The 23,074-nt window shown below is 43.3% G+C and overlaps 2 protein-coding genes across 2 annotated transcripts in view; one reads left to right on the top strand and one right to left on the bottom strand.

Moving 5' to 3' along the window:
• Window positions 1–23,074, bottom strand: part of XKRX (XK related X-linked) — a 70,179-nt gene that overhangs the window by 42,230 nt on the left and 4,875 nt on the right. The window lies entirely within an intron of this gene.
• ARL13A (ADP ribosylation factor like GTPase 13A) lies at window positions 1,803–12,167 on the top strand. The gene is made up of 9 exons (XM_060086455.1): window positions 1,803–1,861; window positions 2,226–2,296; window positions 7,272–7,521; window positions 8,414–8,519; window positions 9,041–9,228; window positions 9,846–9,936; window positions 10,033–10,200; window positions 11,138–11,249; window positions 11,881–12,167. The coding sequence occupies exons 1-9, from the start codon at window positions 1,803–1,805 to the stop codon at window positions 12,165–12,167; spliced, it is 1,332 nt and encodes a 443-aa protein (XP_059942438.1).

Genomic DNA, 23,074 nt, shown 5'->3' with positions numbered 1-23,074 from the left:
TCCCAAAGTAACTGAAATCCTTACAGATATGCTGAGGAATTTAATATAGTCATTCAGACTTATCAACTCTGACTTAAATCAGCTAGTTCATATGCTTGTCAGTGAAGGCCAGGCCCAGCTTTGGATGAAAATCACCAACTGGGGAAATCCTGAAAGGTCTCTAGAATTACAACTGGGAGACCACGGGCCACATATAAGGTTTCCTTTTCATCTGGCATAAGCCAGAGCTATTCTCCAGGAGGTCCTTATGGGAATTCAAATGATTTTCTAGGGAATAAACTATGCTCTAAGACATGCTATGAAATGTGAGTCCCTATTCGGGGAAGGCAATTCTCTAATAAAACAGTGGGTGACCCTGCAGAACCCTGCTAAGTTATTCATTGATAAGCTGGCACATACACTGTGCTCATCAGATAGCTAAGAAAAGCCCATCTGAGTATCAGCCTAAGTACTTTGTTAACCCAACCAGAGCTTCCCCCAGCTCTGGGCCCCAATGTAATTAGTCATTAGGAAAATATAAATCAAAACCACAATTAGATACCACTTCACATCCACTAGTATGGCTATAAAAAATACAACAATGAGAGTTGGCGAGGATGTGGAGAAATTCGAAGCATCCTGCCTTGCTGGTAGGAATGTAAAATGTAGAAACAATCTGACACTTCCTAAAAAGGTTAAACATAGAGTTATCATATGACCCAGCAATTACACTCCTAGGTATATACCCAAGAGAACTGAAAACATATGTCCTCACAAAACTTGTACACACATGTATATAGCAGGATTATTCATAAGAGTTAAAAAGTAAATACAGGGCCTCCCTGGTGGCGCAGTGGTTGAGAGTCCGCCTGCCGATGCAGGGGATACGGGTTCGTGCCCCGGTCTGGGAGGATCCCACATGCCGCGGAGCGGCTGGGCCCGTGAGCCATGGCCGCTGAGCCTGCGCGTCCGGAGCCTGTGCTCCGCAACGGGAGAGGCCACAACAGTGAGAGGCCTGCATACCGCAAAAAAAAAAAAAAAAGTAAATACAATCCAAATGTCCATCAACTGATGAATGGATAAACAAAAGGTGGTATATCCATACAATGGAATATTATTCAGCCATAAATAGTAATGAAATACTAATACATGCTACAACATGGATTAACTGTGAAGTGACTGTCTAAATTACCCTTTCTACTTAGGCAATCACTTCCAAATACAGCTGTACTTTGATATCACCTGGGGAGCTTATGCTGCTCCCTGAGAATCTTTGAGAGTAGGGTACCTGGACTGATGTTTGAAATCAATTAGAGTAGATGATCTCTAAAATCCCTTATAGCACTAGGAATTGTATGAAATCTATGATAGTGGGTCACCAACACCCACACTTTTGAAGCAGAGGCAGTAAGAGAACCAAGCCCAATAAATAGTTGTTCATTAGAACAGGTCTTCCAATTGAACTCTAAGCTGGTTCTTCTAGGCATCTCTCCACCCCACCTGCACCCCCAAGGTTGCATGAAGATATTCATAACAGGAATGAACTATGGCTGAAGGGAGAGGTCACACCTGATGCCATCATGCCTATGTGGGTTGCTTTAATAGGAAATCACCCCATTTTGCCACTAGAGTTGACGTTAACCAGTCCCTCCCTCTATGACATAGACAAGGTTGGCTAGAATGAAGTAATGGACTTCTGACAGTCCCAGGCTTCCTGTTTATCAGTACCTGTGTACTCATAAGCTGATTTAGGTTCAGAGTTAATAATGGGGCTGATTTCTTGTTTACTTGTTTCCCTTAATACTAAAGAACTAAGCTGAGTCATGTTCCGGATGCTGACCTCCTGCTGTCCTCGTGCAGAGGCAACTGAAGAGACACTAAGGTAATACTGTAATTATTTCTCTAGACCTCTTCCACCATTTCCTCCAATGTACCTGCCCACAGTTCCTCAAAGGACAAATCTTTATATATTATTAGGGGAAGTGACTAAGTAGTGTCTACAAGATTAAGGACAGGGTTGGGGGAGGATGGCCAATTCTACAACGCAAGTGAATCAGGGAAGAAAAGCATCCTTGGAGGCTTTGGGGAGGGGTCCCCACACCACCTTCTACCACCTGGCTGTGCCTTTTATGACTGCATTGGGACCACTGCAGGCAGAGCCCCAAACACCAAGGAAGAGTATAATTCTTTCTTCAGCCTAAGAACTAACAGTACTTTTAAGACTTTGGCTCATTTTCCATTTCTAGGAATGTGACCATCATTATCATTGGACTGGACAACTCAGGCAAAACTGTTCTTGTGGAGGCGATCCAGAGACGTAAGGAATTGAGAGTATTAGATCCTGGTTTAGGTCTCCCATGGGTCCCAGCGACCAATGAAACAATCATTCCTTCCTAGCCTTACTTCATGACCCTTGAGTTTCCTCTCTGGAAGGTAAACACTTCCTAAAACACACACACACACACACACACACACACACACACACACACACACACACACACACACACACACACACACACACACACACACACACACACACACACACACACACACACACACACACACTCTCTCTCTCTCTCTCTCTCTCTCTCTCTCTCTCTCCCTCTCTCTCTCTCTCTCTCTCTCTCTCTCTCTCTCTCTCTCCCTCCCTCCCTCCCTCCCTCTCCTTCTCTCCCTCCCTCCCTCTCTCTCTCCCTCTCTCCCTCTCCCTCTCCCTCTCCCTCTCTCCCTCCCTCCCTCCCTCCCTCTCTCTGCTCTCCTCGGGTGTTATCAGCCTGTTTATGTAATGTCTGTCACCTGCTCCCTTTATAAGATATCCTAATTGAAGGTCTTCTCATAATGTCAGTATGAATGAACTCAAGACTATGTAAAGCACCGCAGTCGATTAGGAAGGATAGCATGTTTGAAAGCGTCTAGTTTCAGAGCTCAATTAAAGTGGAATTTGGTCTAGATAAGAGAGACAAGTGGGGGATGATGAAGAAGTTCAATAACGTGAAACTCTTCGTGACAGTTCATATAGAGGGTTGGAGCTTGAGAAATGGTGTCAGTTCAGAGACGTGCAAGTTTAATACCAAATCTCCATTTTAATACCTTGACATTTCAAGAAGCTGTTACACAGAATTTCAGGGAGCTACCTTTCCGGTTGTGAAGACACAGCTAACTGCTAGCCAATCAAAGAGCCCAGCACAGTGGTTGGCATAGGATGCCCTCCACTGATTTTTATTAAATAAAAGAAGGGTTATGATGAGGTGGTTGTTTTATATAGGCTGGCAGCAATCTAGAAAGTAGAGGAAAGGGCTAACTTGACTCCTCTGCCTCTGGCCTACTTGAAGCCAGCATCAATTTTGTTGAAATACAGCAACAGCCTGCTGGCTGATCTTGCTGTCTGTAGTTGTCTCCCCAGTATTCAGTCCACACAGCTGCCCGAAGGACTTAATGCAAACATCTGATCATGACCCAACCCTGCATGAAACCACTCAATGCCTCCCCGTTGTCATCAAAATAAAACTTAAGTTCCTCAGCTGCACACAAGGAAGACCCTCCATGATTTGGTCCCTGATTTCTCCAGCTTCGTTTCCCATGCTCTGCACACAGGCCCCCTGATGGAGCCAAAACAAATGACTTGCCATTCATCTGCCACTATACCGTTCTAGTTCACATGCCCACGCTTTCTGTACATGCTCTCCTGCTACCTAGCATTTCATCCCCTCCATCATCTACCTGCTTAATCAAATGCCTCAAGACACTGCCTAAGCTTGACCTCAGGAAAGCCATCCCTAATGCCCAGCGCCTCCTTCTTCAGCTTCTACTCTATTCTGTGCCTCCCTCGATCATGCACTTATCACAACATCATTGCACAACTGCAAGTCCATCCCCTACACTGTGAGCCCTTGAGGAAAAATAATGGATTTTTTTCAGCTCTGTATCTTCAGTCTCTGTACTTTTAGTACGTTCAGGTAGGTACTCATTCACTTGTGGAATGAATGTTCTCCCTCATTCCACCATTCTCCTCAGGCTACATGTTGCCTCATTCCAACTTTTCCCTCTCTTCCCCTCCCCCCACCCTCGGAGTGGCAGCCCCAAGCACATTTTAGCCAGTGGTTCAGCCTCGTATCCCACCTTATGGGCAGCAGACTTGACTCTGCCTCTCCCAATTCTTTGATTGGCAGAAATGGTAAAAAGGTAAGCAGCACCAAGAAAATCAAGGAGCCAGGGTAAATCACAAGATTACTGATAAAAGTGGGGATAATTTTTAGAGCCCAACTCAGCCCCACCCCTAGACTCCCATCCAGTCTGGGTGGGGCCTGGGAATCTATATTTTAAGAACTCCCCAGGCCTTTCAATTGACCAGTCAGCTTTGGGAAGCACTCATCTGTAATTAGCCCTATGCTATTTTGCCTATGAGAATAGCGTCTTCTTTCCATTCTCTTTCCTAGAGGACAGAGCCTGGAGTCTATTTAATTTGTTACTGTATAACTTGCCTTGTGCTTGGTGAATAACTTGGGGCTGATTCATAAACCAGTAGGTTTATGGTTGTGACTTCATTCACGGAGAAGTTTTTAATGGCTAAGAAGCAAAGTGCCACTGATGTCTCATTCTAAAGAACATCTCAGGCCACCTCTGTCCATGCAGGACTGCCAGAGTCAATCTAGTAGGTTCCTCTGTACCCAAAATGCAATAGCTTGCCCCCCCACCAGCTCCTGCAAATGTTTATGATTGCCAAAAACAGATGATAGCCTAGGGAGGAAGTTCCAATCTACAAGTAGTAACTTGTGTGAATCTCTGAAGACACCAGCTATAAAATATTTTGGGACATAAGCCATTATCATTAGCAACATCATTCACTATAACTATTTTGTCTGGCATGGTCATATGGGGCAAGGAACCCAAGCATGAGCACAAGCAGGTGCCCTAAATGAGGGCGTTTAAAGCAGTTTCTCTCAAACCCGGCTATACATTTCAATCATCTGGGGGGCTTTAAAAGAAAATGCTGCCTGAGCCCCGCCCCAGATCTAAGGCATCAAACTCTCAGAGAATGAGGCCTAATGTCACAGGTTTTAAAAGCTCCACAGGTGATCCTGAAGCATAGTGAGTACTGAGAGCCAAAAATCAGAATCACCTGAAGAGCTTTCACACCAACTGATCTGGGACCGGAAGGTTCAGATATTTTGGCCTGGAGAAGGCCCAGGGAATCAAAATTTTAACAAGTGCCCCAGATGATGCTGAGACGCAACAGGCATGAATTTTGCTGCTCTTTAAGGCAGTAGGTCTCAAAATGTAAGGTGCAGAAGAATCACATGGGGATTTTGTTAAATGTAGGAGTTTGCTAAACATACAGATGCTTGGGTCCCAAGCCTAGAGATTCTGATTCATTTGGTACAGGGTAGGACTTGACAATCACCCACATGTAACTCTAAAGCAGACAGTTCCCAAACTATGCTTTATGCAACACTCTGCTAGGGATATAGAGATGGATTCATCTCAGTACCTGTCCTCAGAGTGTTTATAAATAGAGGAAATAAGAGAAATGTAAATTTTCAGGGGACAACTTCTGGTGGCATCTAGAGTTTGCCAACAATACATTGAATTATTGAAGAAATGGTAAGGTTTCAAGTAAAAAGAAAAAAAAAACAGGGAAGATAAAGCTTGCACTGATACAGAAAACAAGATTTTTAAATTACCTTTAGAGTTTTAACCTCTTCACTTATTATTTTTAAGTAGTCTAATACAGACATAACAAATAACACATCAAAGCTGTGACTGAAAATTATATGTTCTGTGAAAGCTATAATTAAAAATAAATCATTGACTAACAGAAAAACAGAAGAGGACATTATGAGATGACATTAAAATGTAATAATATGTACATATACACACATAGAGAGAGACATGTATACATGTACATGTGTGTATAATCATACATTTCCAAAGATCTGAAAGCATCCTATTAACTTCTCAGCTAAATGACTTATTCTGGCAATCCTATGGAAAATGTTCCAGGTAGATTTGAAACTATAAATAAGAAGCTACTGATTCTGGTCTTAGAACTCCCAGGTATGAGTGTAGAGAATGTATAAAATCATTTTGCTACTAATATGGGCAGAGAGCTGGGCCAGGACTGTCAGTTCAACAGACTGGAATGTGTCGATGGACTGTCATGCTGAACAACATTTCTCTGGGGGCTGAGTGAGGGGTGGAATGCCCTGTGGGATTGTATGGTCTGGCCATAGCCTTGAAAGGGCAAAGGTATCTGAGTTTGGCATGGTTTCTCGGAGGAGATAGGAGGAAGAGGACTTCATACGCTCATCCACAGTAACAGGCACCATAAACATTTACTGAACACCTACTGTGCGTAAGGGAATGCAGAGCCCCTCCCTCACAGAGCTTAGATTTTAGCTGGGGAGACAGGACACGCACAGAATGAGGTGAAGGACCAGTTTAACAGGTCACATGTTCAACAAGAGAGAGAGAAGTGAGAGCTGGACTGGTCAGAGAAGCTTCCTAAAGTAAGTGGTACTTGAGCTGGGCCTTGAAGAAAGGATGCGAGAGAAGAGCATCCTGTTCATTTATTCATTCACTCATCAAATTCATTCAACAAATATTTATTGAGCACCTGTGTGCCAACCTCTGTGCTTGGCATTATGTATATAACAGTAAGTAAAACTGAAGGGGTTCCTATCCTGTTGCAGTTTATAACCCAGATAAATAAATCATAGAATTTATAACACTAATACGTGCTGTGATAGTGGTAAGCCCAGAAGAAAGTGGGGGATGATGGTGTGAATTAGAGAAAACTTTCTAGAAGGAACAAGATCTAAATTGATATTTAAAAAACAAAATAGGTGTTAACCAAGCAGAGAGTAGTGGAAGAGTGTTCTAACAGGCAGGAATAGCATCTTGTGAAGGCCCAGGGCAAGAAAGAGCATGACATTCATGTGGAGTGGGGGGTAGAGAGGCACATGAGTTAAGAAGCATAGGGAGGAGGAGACTGGGCACCAGGGACCCTGGACACCAGTCAGGGAAGAGATGGATCTGGCAGGTTAGGAGGCAAAGGAGTCTGTATTCTATCTTCGGAGCAGTGGGTACTCACGGAAGGTTACTGAGCCAGGAGAGGGTAGCATGAGCAAAGTGCGGTTTAGGAGGATGGATTGGCGAGCATTAGCCAGATGGCAGGATACATTCGTAGGATTCCTCGGGGCAGGCTCTGGTCAAAGTTCAGATCATCGTTTAACAAATTCATCTAACTATAGCCCCGTTTTGTTGTTGCTTCTCCTCTCTTCCCCTATGCGTAGTACTCCCCAGTAAGTTGAGTGGTTGTATGAAACCTGAACTGACCACACTCGTGCTGGATGATTATGAAGTTTCCATCTACGACCTGAATGGAGACAGGAATGGCCGAGAAATCTGGCCAAACTACTACGTGCAGGCACATGGACTTGTTTTTGTCCTGGATTCCAGTGACTTAAGGCGCATGGAGGAAGTGAAGGTCATCTTCCTAGGCCTGCTGTCTGATGAAAGAGTGGCCGGGAAACCCATCCTACTGTAAGAGTCTGCCTTTGTGTCCAATTTCCCCTTCCCATTTTGTGCCTTTAGAAGAAGTAGACAGAGGAAGGGTTAGGTGGTCTCTGTGTCACATCCAGTTAGACTTCCTCTCCTCTTTGGCTGAGGGGGAGTGGCCCAGTCCTCTGGGGGCTGTTTTCAAGAGCCACTTTCTACCAGGCGCTGCCATGGGGGAACCTGTTACCTAACTGTGCAAAGGTAATTTTGAAGGCAAGCATCAGAGGGAAATGGAGAGTAATATCTGGATCTTCCACTGCACCCCCACCCCAACCCATCCCTCAACTCTTCCTGAAGACTGCCTTCCTAAATTTGCTTCTTTTTTCTGGCTTCGGTCTTTGACCCTGAGACGATGGCAGAAAAGCCCTATTTTGTATATTCAATGCCAATGGCCTCCTCGCCTGGTAAACTGCCCAAGAGTTATGTAACTAACTCTTACCCCAGGGTGATGATTCAGGTGGCCAGTCAATTCTCACCCCTCCCCCACTCCCTTTTAGCCTTGTTTGTTCCTCGTTAGGACCCCCAACTCAAGCGTCGACAGATTTTGGGGGAGGACGTAGAAGCGCCAAATTCATTCGTATCCCAGTTAGCAATTCTAATTAAAGTTTGATGGTGCAGTGTAGAGGAAGTGAGAAATGAGGCCTGGGGATTATCTCGGATTCAAATTGCTTGTGCTATTCTTTCCTCCACTGAGAGTTGGCTGGAAAAATGTCGGGCTCACCTCACTGGGTATGGCTTAAAAGCTAGGCCCTGGATATGTAGCAGCTGTACCAGAATTGGTTGTCCCCCTCTTTCCCTTCTTTTCTTTCCCTTGGCCTCTATCTCAGATTTACTCTTCCTCTCTTCTTCCCTCCCTCTCTCCAATGCCCGGCTTTAGCCTGGCCAACAAGCAAGACAAGAAGGACGCCTTGCTACTTGATGATATCACTGAATATCTGCTGCTGGAAAATCTAACAAACGAGAACCAGTCCCTGTACCGAGTGGTAAGTGTCCAGCCCTCCCCTCCCTTGTCCTCTCAAGCAAGGCCGATGTCTCCCTTGGCCCATAATCAGCCTCCCATGCCGGGTCTTAGGCAAAGTCTCTCTTTGCCAGGCAACAACTACAGTGGTGATTTCTGACTCAACAGTGATAATAAATATCACACTCTTACAACACTTTCACATCTGTTTTCTCATTAGGCCTGCAAAATAGCTCTTAAGAGTTGGAAGTTTCAATAGCCTCATTTTATGGTTAAGAAAGTTAAGGCTCAGAGACTCTGAGTGACTTGTCCGAGGTCACACATTACATTACACACAAGACATTACACTTGATTAAAGGATCTTAGCTTATGTACCTTTCATATACCTTCTTAGGAGTGAATGCTGAGTATCTCCTAGGAAGTCTTAAGAGCCTCTCTAGGCACAGCAGAGCTTATGTGCACCTGTGCTCTTTGGCTGAGGGTGACTGGGACTGTGAACCCCAGGGTCCCAGGTTGCTGGGCTGGAGCCTTCTCTTTTTGTCACAGGAGCCCTGTTCAGCCATCAAAATCCTCAAAAAAAAGAACCATGAACCTATAATTGGAGCCCTGCGCTGGCTGTTATCTGCCACTGGGGATAAACGTGAAGATCTGTGTACTCGCCAACAGCTACTCCCATTGAGCATCCCAGCCTCCAAGAGCGCCAGAGACTTTGGGGAAATATGCTCATCAGACAGGTACCGAGCTGTCTCTATTAGGTGTACTGATAAGAATAGATGCAAAAGTCAGTCTTCAACATAAGCAGTGAGTTCTGGGAAGGGCATGGATTCTGTGCGGTGCTGAGCAAGTCTCTCAAGATCAGTTGGCCCAAATGGGGCGAGGGCAGCGACCACAAACATACCAACATTGTTAGGTACACCCTCCCCTCGGCACAATTTGAGTGGTCACGTCAGTGGGATGAGTTAAGTCATCAGTATTAGATCGTCTCCAAAACAGGGTTTCAATTCCCTGGTTTGTCACAGAGAGGAGAAAAGGAGCACGAGCCCCTTAAGGAGCTTATTGGCAATATTCTATGGCTAAATGCCCTGGAGGTGCCCCACATTCTCCGCTTCCTGTTCTCTGATCATCCCAATGATAAGGAAAGATGGGAGGGATAGGAATATGGAAAAGAAGAAGAAAAAAAAAGAAAACGGGGTAATCAAGGTTTTGAGGAATAAAAGGACTAAACGTCCTCTTGTTCTGTTGTCTCTTTAATTGTTTCAAAGACATATGGCAGGGATGGGGGGACAGCTGGATTTGATTAAGGAACTTGCATCTGTTTTCACTATGGCTTTGTCCTTTCTATCTTCCCCACCTTCACTACCAGGATGGGAAAGTCCAAAGAAGAAAGACAGCGCCTAGGACAACACTCAATGGAACCTAGGCCTCTAAAGCCAATCCTGCAGGTAAGTGGCTCACTAAATATTATTGCCCCAGGGACCAATCCCTGAGCTCTCGGGTACCAACTGACTTTTTTTTCCCTTCATCTTCCTGCTATACAGAAAGAAGGTACCAAAAAGAGACCTAAAAAGAAAACATCAGTAACATTTGCTTTAGACGAACCCAAGGAGGAAGGTGCATGTTATGGCGGAAATGGAGATCGTAACACCACTGAGCTTGGCTACAATCAGAGCCGAGGACATCTTTTTGAAGGTAATCCTGGATCAGTGGTTAGTCAGAGAAGAAAAGATATAAAGGCCTTTCCTCACAATTTATAAAACAGTATTCCTATTTTGAGTCCAAAACTCTTTTCTCATACTATGGTTGGTGGTCAGAAGAAAGAAATGTAGATGAAGTACTTGGGGATCACCATCTGGCTGTCCAGTATGATGCCCCAAGATCTTTCTTTGGATGGCTATAGGGTTATCTTAAAGGTTAGGATTTCCAGTGGTGGAAGTACAAATTGGTACAACCTTTAGGGAGAGTAGTTTGGTTGTATGTCTCCCTCCTACTCTCCCTCCCTCTCTCAATAGATATATATCGAGAACTTTAAAATTGTGGAAACCCTATGAGCCAATCATCTCATGTCTTGAACTGAAGCCAAAGATAATTACACAAGTACACAAAAAGGATGCTCATGGTTGCTCAATCATAGCATTGTGTATAACAGCTAAAAGTTGGAAGCAAGCTAAATGCCTAACAATAGTGAATGGCTAAATCAATTATGGTGCACCCTCACAATGGAATACTATGCAGACCTTAAAAGGGCTAATGTTGACTTATATTTACTGACATGGAAAGTTTTCCACAACCCAAAGTTTTGTTAGTGAAAACGGTAATTGAGAGCACAGCACATATAGCATGATGTGTATACATGCATAGAATATCTGGAGGGGAATCACCGAACACAAGCAGTGGTTTTCTCTAGGGGTAAGATTGTAGGTGATTTTGAGAAGAGCCGAGGTACCTTTCTTTGGATTTTTGTATTACTGGAAATTTTTTAAATAATCATATATGATTTCTCCCAATATACTAAAGGCACTAAAAAAATCTGTGAGGACTTAAAGGCCCATTGTTGTTAATGTCTCCTCCATCTCAGTGTTCCTTGGCCCCAGTCTCCACGATGATAAACTGTCAATATTATAATGTCACTTCTGCTCTCCAAAGGATCCGGCCCTTCAGGCTACCCCAGAGCCTTGGGCTGTTACACCTACACAGAGGGCCCTAGATAGGAACATTGAGGAGGAGAGAGGTACTGCTCTGGGAAGGAGGATGAGAGGTGAGTGGATGGAATCTGGCAGAAGAGTGGAGGAAGTGTCTTTCTAGATGTCAGAATCCACCCTTAAATCTCTGTCCAAAATTGAAATCCATTTTTCATTTCTATAACCTCAGAACCAAGGGCAAAAGAGAGAGAAGACACTGGGGGCCTTGGAAAGTAGCTAACACCCTCCTCACCTGGATGGACAGGAAGCCTGGTGCTTAGCTTTGCTTGCAGTGACTACCTATTTTCTTTCTCTTTTTAGACTTAACAGAGTGTTAAAGAGGAAAATGAAGGGAAGTCAAAAGAAACATCTCATATCCCTCCTTTAGTAAATAGGTTCATCTACAGAACCATTAGGATTATTAAGTTTTTCAATTTCTGTTTGTTAGTACCTCTACAGTCCCCCTACGACTGTTTGTTAGTAGCTCTACAGTCCCCTACGACTGTTTGTTAGTAGCTCTACAGTCCCCTACGACTGTTTGTTAGTAGCTCTACAGTCCCCTACGACTGTTTGTTAGTAGCTCTACAGTCCCCTTACGACTGTTTGTTAGTAGCTCTACAGTCCCCCTACGACTGTTTGTTAGTAGCTCTACAGTCCCCCTACGACTGTTAGTAGCTCTACAGTCCCCCTACGACTGTTTGTTAGTAGCTCTACAGTCCCCCTACGACTGTTTGTTAGTACCTCTACAGTCCCCCTACGACTGTTTGTTAGTACCTCTACAGTCCCCCTACGACTGTTTGTTAGTACCTCTACAGTCCCCCTACGACTGTTTGTTAGTACCTCTACAGTCCCCCTACGACTGTTTGTTAGTACCTCTACAGTTCCCCTACAACTACTCTAACATAATATACCTGAGAACTCCCATTGTGCCTGTACATCGACATTCGAGCCATCAAATGAATCTTATCTCCACCGAGAGGCTCAAGAACAGTTAGGGGGCATCCGTTTGAGAGTGAAGACAACGCTGGCAAAGAAGATCAGAGCCTTGACGTCTTTGTACCCAGATGCTCCCGATGAAGTTTGTGAGCAAGATGTTGTGGGTGACCAACTGTAGTTGAGCCTTAGAAGTACAGGGTCAGTTTAGAATTACATTTTCCCCCTATGTTCTTGGGTGGAAGGGGACTGGCATTAATAAATAGAACTGTTCTGCTGAGAATTATGCTCTGCTGAATCATTTTCAATTACGCCTCCGAAAACAACTCAGTTTTAAATTCCCTACTACTGTCTGAGAAGCCTGGCAACAATTCTTCTGATGTCCCTTCAGGAGTAGCAATTGCTGTCTCTCCTAACACTTAGGTTAGGTATGCAAAAAACATACGAGCTTAAACACATTCCACTCTCCATCCCAAGGAAGGCAGTGGTAGTGGTGGTAATCATTCTTCACTATTAGTTCAGCTGTTACTTTCACCATCAATACCACAGCCCCCATTTATTGAGTGCCTTCTGGATGTCAGACGCAGCACTTAGCTCTTCACGTTCATTATCTTATTCACAAAAACCTTGGGGGTAGGCAGTATACCTGCCTGCATTTTACAGATGAAGAAACTACGGGGTAGGGAAGTTAAATAACTTATCCAAGGTCCCACAGCCTGTAAGATGCGGAGCAGGGAACCAAATCCAGATCTGACTCTAGAGCTACTTTAGGCCAGAAAGATCTGCTTATGCTTTTCTGAAACTCTACCCAGAAAGAGAAAGCTATACCCAGGAAAAATGCTGAAGCTTCACCATGCCCATGTCAGAACTACGTTGACAGCAATAAGCACACCCATGGTAGTGTCAGACACGGGTGAGTGATCACTTCCATTCTGCCAGATGCTGGGCTAAGTGGTTTACATACATTACTGCCTTGCATCGTCACAAGCCTATGAGGTCGGTTCTATTATCATCATCTTGCAGAGGCAGAAACTGATGTTCAGAGAGGTCAAATCATTTGTCCCAGGGCACCCGTTAGGAAATGGCAGAACTGGTTTTCAAACTAACCTCCAACTCCATAACTCATGCTCTTAACTCCTACCCTATATGGTCTCACCAGGCAGTATAAACCAACTAGCCTATAATTGTTTCTGAGAGATAGAAACCTGGCACATAAAGGATCAGTCTCACAACCCCATCTGGAGGGCCTGACAAAGTCAAAGACTGCAGCATTTGCTATTATGCATTGCATATGGCCTCATGTCCAAGAGGATCACCCCAGGCACTTTGTGGGTCTTTGACGGGATTCTGACTAAAGCTCAGCTTATTAGTCATGGAGCTGGAAGGAACCTTACAGAACCTCTAGTCCAACCGCATTTGTTATACAGATTAGGAATTTGGTAGAGAGAGGTTAAGTGACTTGCCCATGACTGTAGAGCTGATCACTGACAGACATGCTCCTAAAATCCAGATCTCCTGCATGCCCAAGCCAGTGTGCTATCTTCCCTGCCCCAATGTACTACACCCTCTCTGGGGCTTCTCTGGCCACTCTTGACCCACCTACTTTCCTCCAATTTGCCCAATAAATATCACTGGAGAATTCTGCTGACAATCATTCTCACCCAGAGACGCAGCAAATATCTCCACTGAAGAACAGTTTTATCAGGCAGGAGACTATAATTCAACAAACCAAGGTTCTTCAGAAAATTGGACCACCCACATTTCTCTATATGGCATATATGTCTATGAGGCAGGCATACTTTCTCACCCAAGAGAGAAGGAAAAGTATGGCTAAAAGGGTGTGGGAATGCTATCTATGAATATGGGCAGGGTGGAGAAATTAGGTTGAAACGACCTCTGACAAAACTGAATTGCAGTATATTGGCATACTTCCCTTTGTATAATATATGTGCTCCTGGGTGTCAACCAAGTTTTCCTACATAAAATCTATCAACCAAAAATATTTAAAGAGGGCTTCCCTGGTGGCAGAATGGTTAAGAATCCGCCTGCCAATGTAGGGGACACAAGTTCCAGCCCTGGTCTGGGAAGATCCCACATGCTGTGGAGCAACTAAGTCTGTGTGCCACAACTACTGAGCCTGCACTCTAGACCCCGCGAGCCAGAATTACTGAACCCTGCGTGCTACAACTACTGAAGCCCACACACCTAGAGCCCATGCTTTGTAACAAGAGAAGCCACCACAATGAGAAGCCCACGCACCTCAACGAAGAGTAGCCCCCGCTCGCCACAACTAAAGAAAGCCCACAGGCAGCAACGAAGACCCAACGCAGCAATCAATCAATAATAATAAAATGAATAAATAATAAAATGATTAATAAATAAAAATTTAAAGAATATCCCCCAATACAGCCAGCATACTCTTATTTATTTATTTAACATCTTTACTGAAGTATAATTGCTTTACAATGTTTAGTTGCTGCTGTGTAACAAAGTGAATAAGCTATATGTATACATATATCCCCATATCCCCTCCCTCTTCTGTCTCCCTCCCACCCTCCCTATCCCACCGCTCTAGGTGGTCAGAAAGCACCAAGCTGATCTCCCTGTGCAATGCGGCTGCTTCCACTAGCTATCTATTTTACATTTGGTAGAGTATATATGTCAACGCTATTCTCTCACTTCATCCCAGCTTACCCTTCCCCCTTCCCGTGTCCTCAAGTCCATTCTCTACATCTATGTCTTTATTCCTATCCTGCCCCTAGGTTCTTCAGAACCATTTTTTCCCTTAGGTTCCATATATATGTTTTAGCATACAGTATTTGTTTTTCTCTTCCTGACTTACTTCACTCTGTATGACAGACTCTAGGTCCATCCACCTCACTACAAGTAACTCAATTTTGTTTCTTTTTATGGCTGAGTAATATTCCACTGTACAATGTGCCACATCTTCTTTATTTATTCATCTGTTGATGGACACTTAGGTTGCTTCCATGTCCTGGCTATTGTAAACAGTACTGCAATGAACACTGTGGTACATGACTCTTTGAATTGTGGTTTCTCAAGGTATATGCCCAGTAGTGGGATTGCTGGGTCGTATGGTAGTTCTATTTGTAGTTTCTTAAGGAACCTCCATACTGTTCTCCATTGTGGCCATATCAATTTACATTCCCACCAACGGTGCAAGAGGGTTCCCTTTTCTCCACACCCTCTCCAGCATTTATTGTTTGTAGATTTTTTGATGATGGCCATTCGGACCAGTGTGAGGTGATACCTGACTGTAGTTTTGATTTGCATTCCTCTAATGATTAGTGATGTTGAGCATCCTTTCATGTGTTTGTCAGCAGTCTGTATATCTTCTTTGGAGAAATGTCTATTTAGGTCTTCTGCCCATTTTTGGATTGGGTTGTTTGTTTTTTTGATATTGAGCTGCACGAGCTGCTTGTATATTTTGGAGATTAATCCTTTGTCACTTGCTTCGCTAGCAAATATTTTCTCCTATTCTGAGGGGTGGTTTTTCATATTGTTTATGGTTTCCTTTGCTGTGCAAAACTTTTAAGTTTCATTAGGTCCCAATTGTTTATTTTTGTTTTATTTCCATTTCTCTAGGAGGTGGGTCAAAAGGATCTTCCTGTGATTTATGTCATAGAGTGTTCTGCCTATGTTTTCCTGTAGGAGTTTGATAGTGTCTGGCCTTACATTTAGGTCTTTAATCCATTTTAAGTTTACTTTTGTGTATGGTGTTAGGGAGTAGTGTTCTAATTTCATTCTTTTACATGTAGCTGTCCAGTTTTCCCAGCACCACTTATTGAAGAAGCTGTCTTTTCTCCACTGTATACTCTAGCCTCTTTTATCAAAGATAAGGTGACCATAGGTGCGTGGGTTTATCTCTGGGCTTTCTATCCTGTTCCATTGATCTGTATTTCTGTTTTTGTGCCAGTACCATACTGTCTTGATTACTGTAGCTTTGTAGTATAGTCTTAAGTCCAGGAGCCTGATTCCTCCAGCTCCGTTTTTCTTTCTCAAGATTGCTTTGGCTATTTGGGGTCTTTTGTGTTTCCATACAAATTGTGAAATTCTTTGTTCTAGTTCTGTGAAAAATGCCATAGGTGGTTTGATGGGGATTGCATTGAATCTATAGTCATTTTCACAATGTTGATTCTTCCAATCCAAGAACATGGTATATATCTCTCCATCTGTTTGTATCATCTTTAATTTCTTTCATCACTGTCTTATAGTGTTCTGCATACAGGTCTTTTTTCTCCTTAGGTGGGTCTATTCCTAGGTATTTTATTCTTTTTGTTGCAATGGTAAATGGGAGTGTTTCTTTAATTTCTCTTTCATATTTTTCATCATTAGTGTATTCTTATTTATTTTTGAGTGAATAATTTTGTTGCTGCAGGCTGTTACCATACTCCAAACCCCTTATCTAGCTGGGTGACCAAGCAATTTCCCCCAGCAAAGACAGGAATAAGAGTATGTACCTCACGGGCTTGTTGGGAGAATCAAAGGGGACAATCCAGAGCAAAATGTTTAGCAGAGTGCCTGGCACATAATAAGTAGCTCATGAAATGTTAGCTACTATTATTACGATTAGCGGAGGATCTTAGATCATTAGATAGCTATACCTCCTTTCTGGGAGAAGTATCCTCTTTTCTGCAAAGAACAACCCAAAGAGAGATGTCTTAGATTCTAAAATACAAATAGTATAGGGATCTAGAGTAACTATAACCACTGCCAACCAATGATTCCCAGGTTTGAGAATCTTAAACCTGCCAAAAAGGTCTTACAAATCTGTCTTAGCGTGGCAGCCCAGGGACCAAGATCAGTGAGAGTTTCTTGAGCCTTGAGGGTAAACTTTCTTTCAGGCAAGTGGTTGCCTTGGAGTTTCTCCCATTGTCAAGGTCTTGGCCTCCCTCCTCCAGGATTTTTAAAGTCTAGCTCCTGTCAGAGACACTTTGAACATATGACCCTGGGCCATCATTCAACAAACCCCATGTGGCTCCGGATACTTGTCCATTTTGTCGTGAAAGACAGGCCTGGACTTTCAGACTAGAGAATTCCATATGTATAGGTAGAGGGGTCCCTCTGCTCTGAATGGTTTTTACTCCTGAAATCTTGTTACTACTCTTCATATACTGTTTCTACCCATCCTGTATTGCCCAATCAGTAAGGTTGGTATCCAGTATGATCTGCAGAACATGGGTCAGAGATTCAGTACACCATAAGGGTTAAGGAAGAACTGTGGTAATTTAGGGTTGGAAATGAAAACCAGGAATAGCTAACCTAGTCACAAATCCCATGGAGATTTGAGTGTTTCGACCATCCCAGTGGTGCTTCTAATATCACTCTTCCCTCCCAGTATCCTATTAAAAATCACTCGTTTTCAAGGCAGTTGCAACTGGCAAGACCTAACCAAATACACCGAACACAACACCACTCAGGAGAATTTTGCCAATTAGCATCCTTAACTATAAAACACCATTGGCTACGGGTGGAGTAGCGCTCATGCCTGGACTCACTGCTTTGTCACTCACCCCTGTAAACCCTTTATTGAATGGGCCAAACTTGGATTTCTGACAGGAAGGGGTGTAGAGAACAGGAGCTCTGTCGCCCAGCTTTCCAGGACTTGAAACCATCCCCCCATCCCACTTTATTTTCACAGGTGTGCCTAAAAGAACTGCAGCCATGGTGCCCCTGACCTGTGCCTTATTCCTTTAGCTATAATAATCCATCCTCCCACTCCTCCTTGCCTTTTCTTCCATATCAAGTTCTGTGGGAAACACAGGTGGAGTTGTTATCCCAGACAAGAGAGAAAGCAGCAGGAACTTCCTGCTGTTGGCAGGGAGATAGTATCAGCTGAGGGTCGTGGGAGTCGGGGGCTTGTACTTCCACTCCGGTGCCCCTGAAGTGCCTGGCTCAGGTTCAGGGAGCCCGGGAGGCTCTGCTGTCAGGTGTCGGGCAGAGCGATGTTAACAAAGCCTCAAACTGCACTGTCCTATGATGACTCAAGAATCCCACGCAATCCCACGCTCCTGCCAGTCGCCACTTCCAGGAGCTAAAATAGACCTCTGATGCTAAGAGACAGCAGGCCTTTTATATCTGCTCAGAAAAATGAGCCCAGCCCTAAGAACTATCCTGCTATTTGATACAATGGAATGTTATACGGCCATTAAAGATGCCAATTATGCACACTGTGCAGGTGGGAACCAGAATGTTAAATAATGTTACATAAAAACAGCAAAATAGGAAATAGGTACACATGCCGATCAGAACTATGGAAAACACACATCAAAGAGTTCATTCCTAAAGAACCAAAGAGAATGAAGAGCACCAGTCCTTTGAGTTTCCACCCCCCGACACACACAACACCTTTTATTATAATACACTTTTTAAAACTGTCGTGCTGGTCATGCTAGGTTACTGAGGCACCTGCCTTTTAAGTGTCACAGGAGTTAACTCTGCAGATCATTTAATTCAGGGAATAAAGAAGAACTGAATGCTAAGGGGGCTGGTGCTTTAAAATGACGGGATTCTTCCTCTTCCCACTCCCCTTCTCAAGATCAGGGCACGTTATCATTTCAGGTTTAGCACTCCAATGAGAAATTCCTTCAAAACACCTAGCCCACCAAACTCTAAGATGCGAGTTTAAGGAAACATGTATTTGGACCTCTCTGAAGTCGGACTGCTGTGTTTTGAACTAAGCTAGCTTATATGGAGAGAAAGGACCTGCTTTTTGATAGGCTGACAGAAATTCCTTATTGAAAAAGAATTGCTAAATGCTCTCCCCCAGCCCCATCCCTTGTCACCTTGTCACTGGTAGTGCTTACAGTTAGCCAAACATCTAGCACATATTTGGGTGTCTGGGAGAGCACTATTCTCTTTCTGGGTTCCTGGCTTCAACACCTGCCCAGACTTGGTTTTTCTAGAATTAGCTTCCAATCAGTATGTTTAGTTTTTAAAAGACTATGTGTAGTTTTTTTTTTTAAACTTTGTATTTTGAAATAATTTTAGATTTACAGAAGAGTTGTAAATATAGTACAAAGAGTTCCCATATACCCTTCACCCAGCTTCCCCTAAGGTTAACACCTCATATAACTCTGGTACATTGATCAAAACTATGACATTAATGTTAGCACAATACTATTTACTAAACTACAGACTTCATTCAGATTTCACCAGTTTTTCCACTAATGTCCTTCTTCTGTGCAGGATCCAATCCAGGATCCCATGCAATTATTATATATAGAATGTTTAGTTAAAAAAAAAAAAAACACCCCTAGAAACAAGTTTCCTTTTAGGAGGTGGAACAGGTAAGCCAGTAGGTGTCTGGGCAATTTATGATCCTGAGCTATTCTACCCAGAAGGGAACTCTATCACTTCTGTACCAAAGCCCTTAATTCAGAACACCTCATCATGGTTATTTTCAGAAAACATGTCTTACATCAGCACTTCTCACAGCAGTACAAAGGGATTTGACAAGTGGGTTATTTTAGCAACCAATATTATGAGGGTGACAAAAGGAGCAGGATGGCCTTATCTGTTTCCTATGTGTCATTTTTCTTCAAACTGTATTGAAACTTTTTACTAGAAGCTGTAATATTTGAGTGTAACATAAATGCTGAGAAACACCCACACCAACAGGGAAGGTACTCTTTCCAATGTGTGTTTGGTTTTGTTTGCCTGAAATTAAGTATTGAAATCTTACAAAAACCAAATTGATTAGGTTATTTTGACTCGTTAATCTTGAGAGGAAAGGGAGAGCAGGCTATAACATCCATTTATTCCTTCAACAAATAATCGGATAATCAAGAATAACTCCCCCCTTAATCCATGCCAACAATGTGCCAGGCAATTTGCAAAGTGCTTTACAAATATTGTTTCATTGAATAGTCACCACAATCTCATGAAGTACTATTATTACCCTTCTTTTACATGTAGGGGGCAGGGAACAGAGGATTTAAGAGGTTAAGTAACTCACCCAAGGTCACACAGCATAGAGTGATGGAGCCCGAATTCAAGGCTGGGTCAGCCTGATTCCAAAGCTGGCTGTCTTGGCCAGTATGCTACATTGCTGCTCTGAGCACCTGCTACATTTCAGTCACTGCACTGGGTGCTAGACAGAGATACAACACTGAACAGCCCTTATTCCCTCAAATCTTACAGTCTAGTTGGAGGAGAGAGACCATTAAAGAGCTAAGTAACAGCCCTCTCTTCTCCTTAGGTATTCCTTGGATTGGTTACAAGTAAAGGTGATCAGTAAATTCAATCAGTGAATCCCAACACCTCTATATATTTAAATTCCTTTTTTAGGTCCTCAGAGAAAAGTCCTCTCCCCTCTGTGTACCCTGAGGATCCCTAACAGTTAGGAATGGACTTGAGGATATTGACATGTTCCTCCATTTTGTGGCTCTGGGCTAGATGTCAGCATTGCACCACCCCCCCCCAGCCACTTAAGTCTCCTCTGATGAGAAACAATGGGGACTATAATGTGCAGATACATATAATGATGAAATCAAATCAGCTGATGGAAATTTTTAAAGTCTGGGACACAATAATTATATTCCATTTCAACTGTCTTTTCACACTTGCATTAACTGGTGAGCTCTAAGAGAGCTTCAACCGGTTCATGACTATATGGCATTCCATTTTGAAATATATTTCTCAGAAAAATGACAATGATGGCCCTGTAAATTATAAACTGGCAACGTGACTTTAAAAGTGAAGGGCTGGGCTTCCCTGGTGGCGCAGTGGTTGAGAGTCTGCCTGCCGATGCAGGGGACACAGGTTCGTGCCCCGGTCCGGGAAGATCCCACATGCCGCGGAGCAGCTGGGCCCGTGAGCCATGGCCGCTGAGCCTGCGCATCCGGAGCCTGTGCTCTGCAACGGGAGAGGCCACAATATGAGAGGCCCGCGTACCGCAAAAAAAAAATAAATAAATAAATAAATAAATAAATAAATAAAAGTGAAGGGCTGGAAGACTTAAATCTCAGCAAATGACAATCATTCTCTTCTCTCTCCCAGCCTCCAAACAATCAAATACCCTAACCCTGGGGTTTTCGAGGCTGGCTGCATATGAGAATCACTGGGGAAACTTCAAAATTACCAATGCCTGTGTCCCACCCCCAGAGACTGTGATGACTTAATTGATCTGGGGTGTGGCCTGGGTTTTGGAAGTTTTAAAAGAACCCCAGGGGATTTTAATGTGCAGACAAGTTTGGGAACCACAGCCCTAATCAGAGAATCATAACCCTGGCTGCACATTAGAATCATCTTCGGGGCATCTTTTAAAAGTCCAGATGCTTGGGCCACATCCCAGACCAATTAAATTAGAAGATGTGGGGGTAGTGCTCAAGTCCCAGGAACCAGGATTTTTTTGAGAAGGATTTTTCAAAAAACCAGGATTTTTTGAACTCCCAGAGGAGTTCAATGTGCAGCCAAGACTGGGAAGCACGGCCGTAGGTGCAACTCCACACCTGCAATAAAGGGCAATGGCAACATTTGCACTCAGACGTTCAGCAACTCTAAGATGAGCCTAATGTGAAGCCAGTTCTAGAAGCCAGGTGGGAAGCAGGCTGAGGACAAACGCTTAGAAAACTGTCCTACTTTAATATTAAAATGAGCTCACTTTTCTCTTGCCATGTATGAGGGTCAACTTGTCTAGGATCCCTAGTAACTGATGGTATCTAAGCCCCACTCCCTACCACACCCACCAAAATAACTGCAGAAAGAATGGGAAATAAAGTACTTTAAAGGGATGAAAACCTTTGCAAAGGGCTGCAAACCACTGCTCAGAGACCCTGCATGGATGTAAACAAGGAGGAAGCAGAAAAGCAAGCTATTTGACCTGCGTATTATCCAACTAGTTAGTTTTTACCTGCAACTTCATGTGCATTTTTACTCACCAAGCCAAACTCTGGGCTTGGCGGAAAAAAGCCCTAGACCATGATTCTCATACTTACCTACACATTAGAGACATCTAGGGAGCTTTTAAAATAATGAGGCTAGGGCCACACCCAAAATGAATTAAATCAGAATCTCTGAGGGGATGACATCCAGGAATCTCTGTTTTAAAAGTCCCCCCCCCCCAAAAAAAAAGGTCCCCAGGTGAAAAGGTGAGGGAGAGGGATAAACTAGGAGGTTGGGATTAACATATACACACACTATATATAAACTAGATAATCAAAAAGGACCTACTGTGTAGCACAGGGAACTCTACTCAGTATTCTGTAATAACCTATATGGGAAAAGAATCTGAAAAAGAATCTGAAAAAGAATGGATATATGTATATGTATAACTAAATCACTTTTCTGTACACCTGAAACTAATACAACACTGTAAATCAACTATACTCCAACATAAAATAAACATTTTTAAAAATACATATCTTAAATAAAAATACTTTCAAAAATAAAAATCGCTTAAAAATGCTAAAAAAAAGGTCCCCAGGTGATTCTAATGTTGCAACTGTAAAACAAAGAATATTGCCCACCATCCAGTTCTACCTACAGTACACCCTGAAAGGAATGCAGAGTGAAGATCAAGAATGAGGCACTCTGCTCTGGGAAAACAGGCAGAACAGGCCCTCAGTTACATATTTTCAGGAAAAAATTTTATGAACCCAGATTCTTGCATCTTCCCATACTTAGAAAAGCACTAAAATCATTAGCTAAGATGTCTGTTCCTTGTGACTAGCAGCAACCTTCTACCAGGATGTGTGCTTGGTTGCACATATCCCCTTCGCCAAAATCACATACATGCTGACCTCCCCCCTTACCTCTTTGGAGCAGTTCCTCAGAGCTCTCTGATAAGCTGTCTCCCGGGCTTTAGTCCTCAGTTAAGTCCCCAAATAAAACTGAACTCACAGCTCTCACGTTATGTGTTTTTATTTCAGTTGACACAACCAAGGCTGAGAACTGTCACTCTAAACCAGTGGTTCTCAAACTTGAGTGTGCATCAGAATCACCTGGA

The sequence above is a fragment of the Mesoplodon densirostris genome, chromosome X, assembly GCF_025265405.1.
Source record: "Mesoplodon densirostris isolate mMesDen1 chromosome X, mMesDen1 primary haplotype, whole genome shotgun sequence".
Lineage (NCBI taxonomy): Eukaryota > Metazoa > Chordata > Mammalia > Artiodactyla > Ziphiidae > Mesoplodon > Mesoplodon densirostris.
The sequence above is the reverse complement of the archived record's forward strand: the minus strand, read 5'-3'. Positions and strand labels throughout refer to the sequence as shown.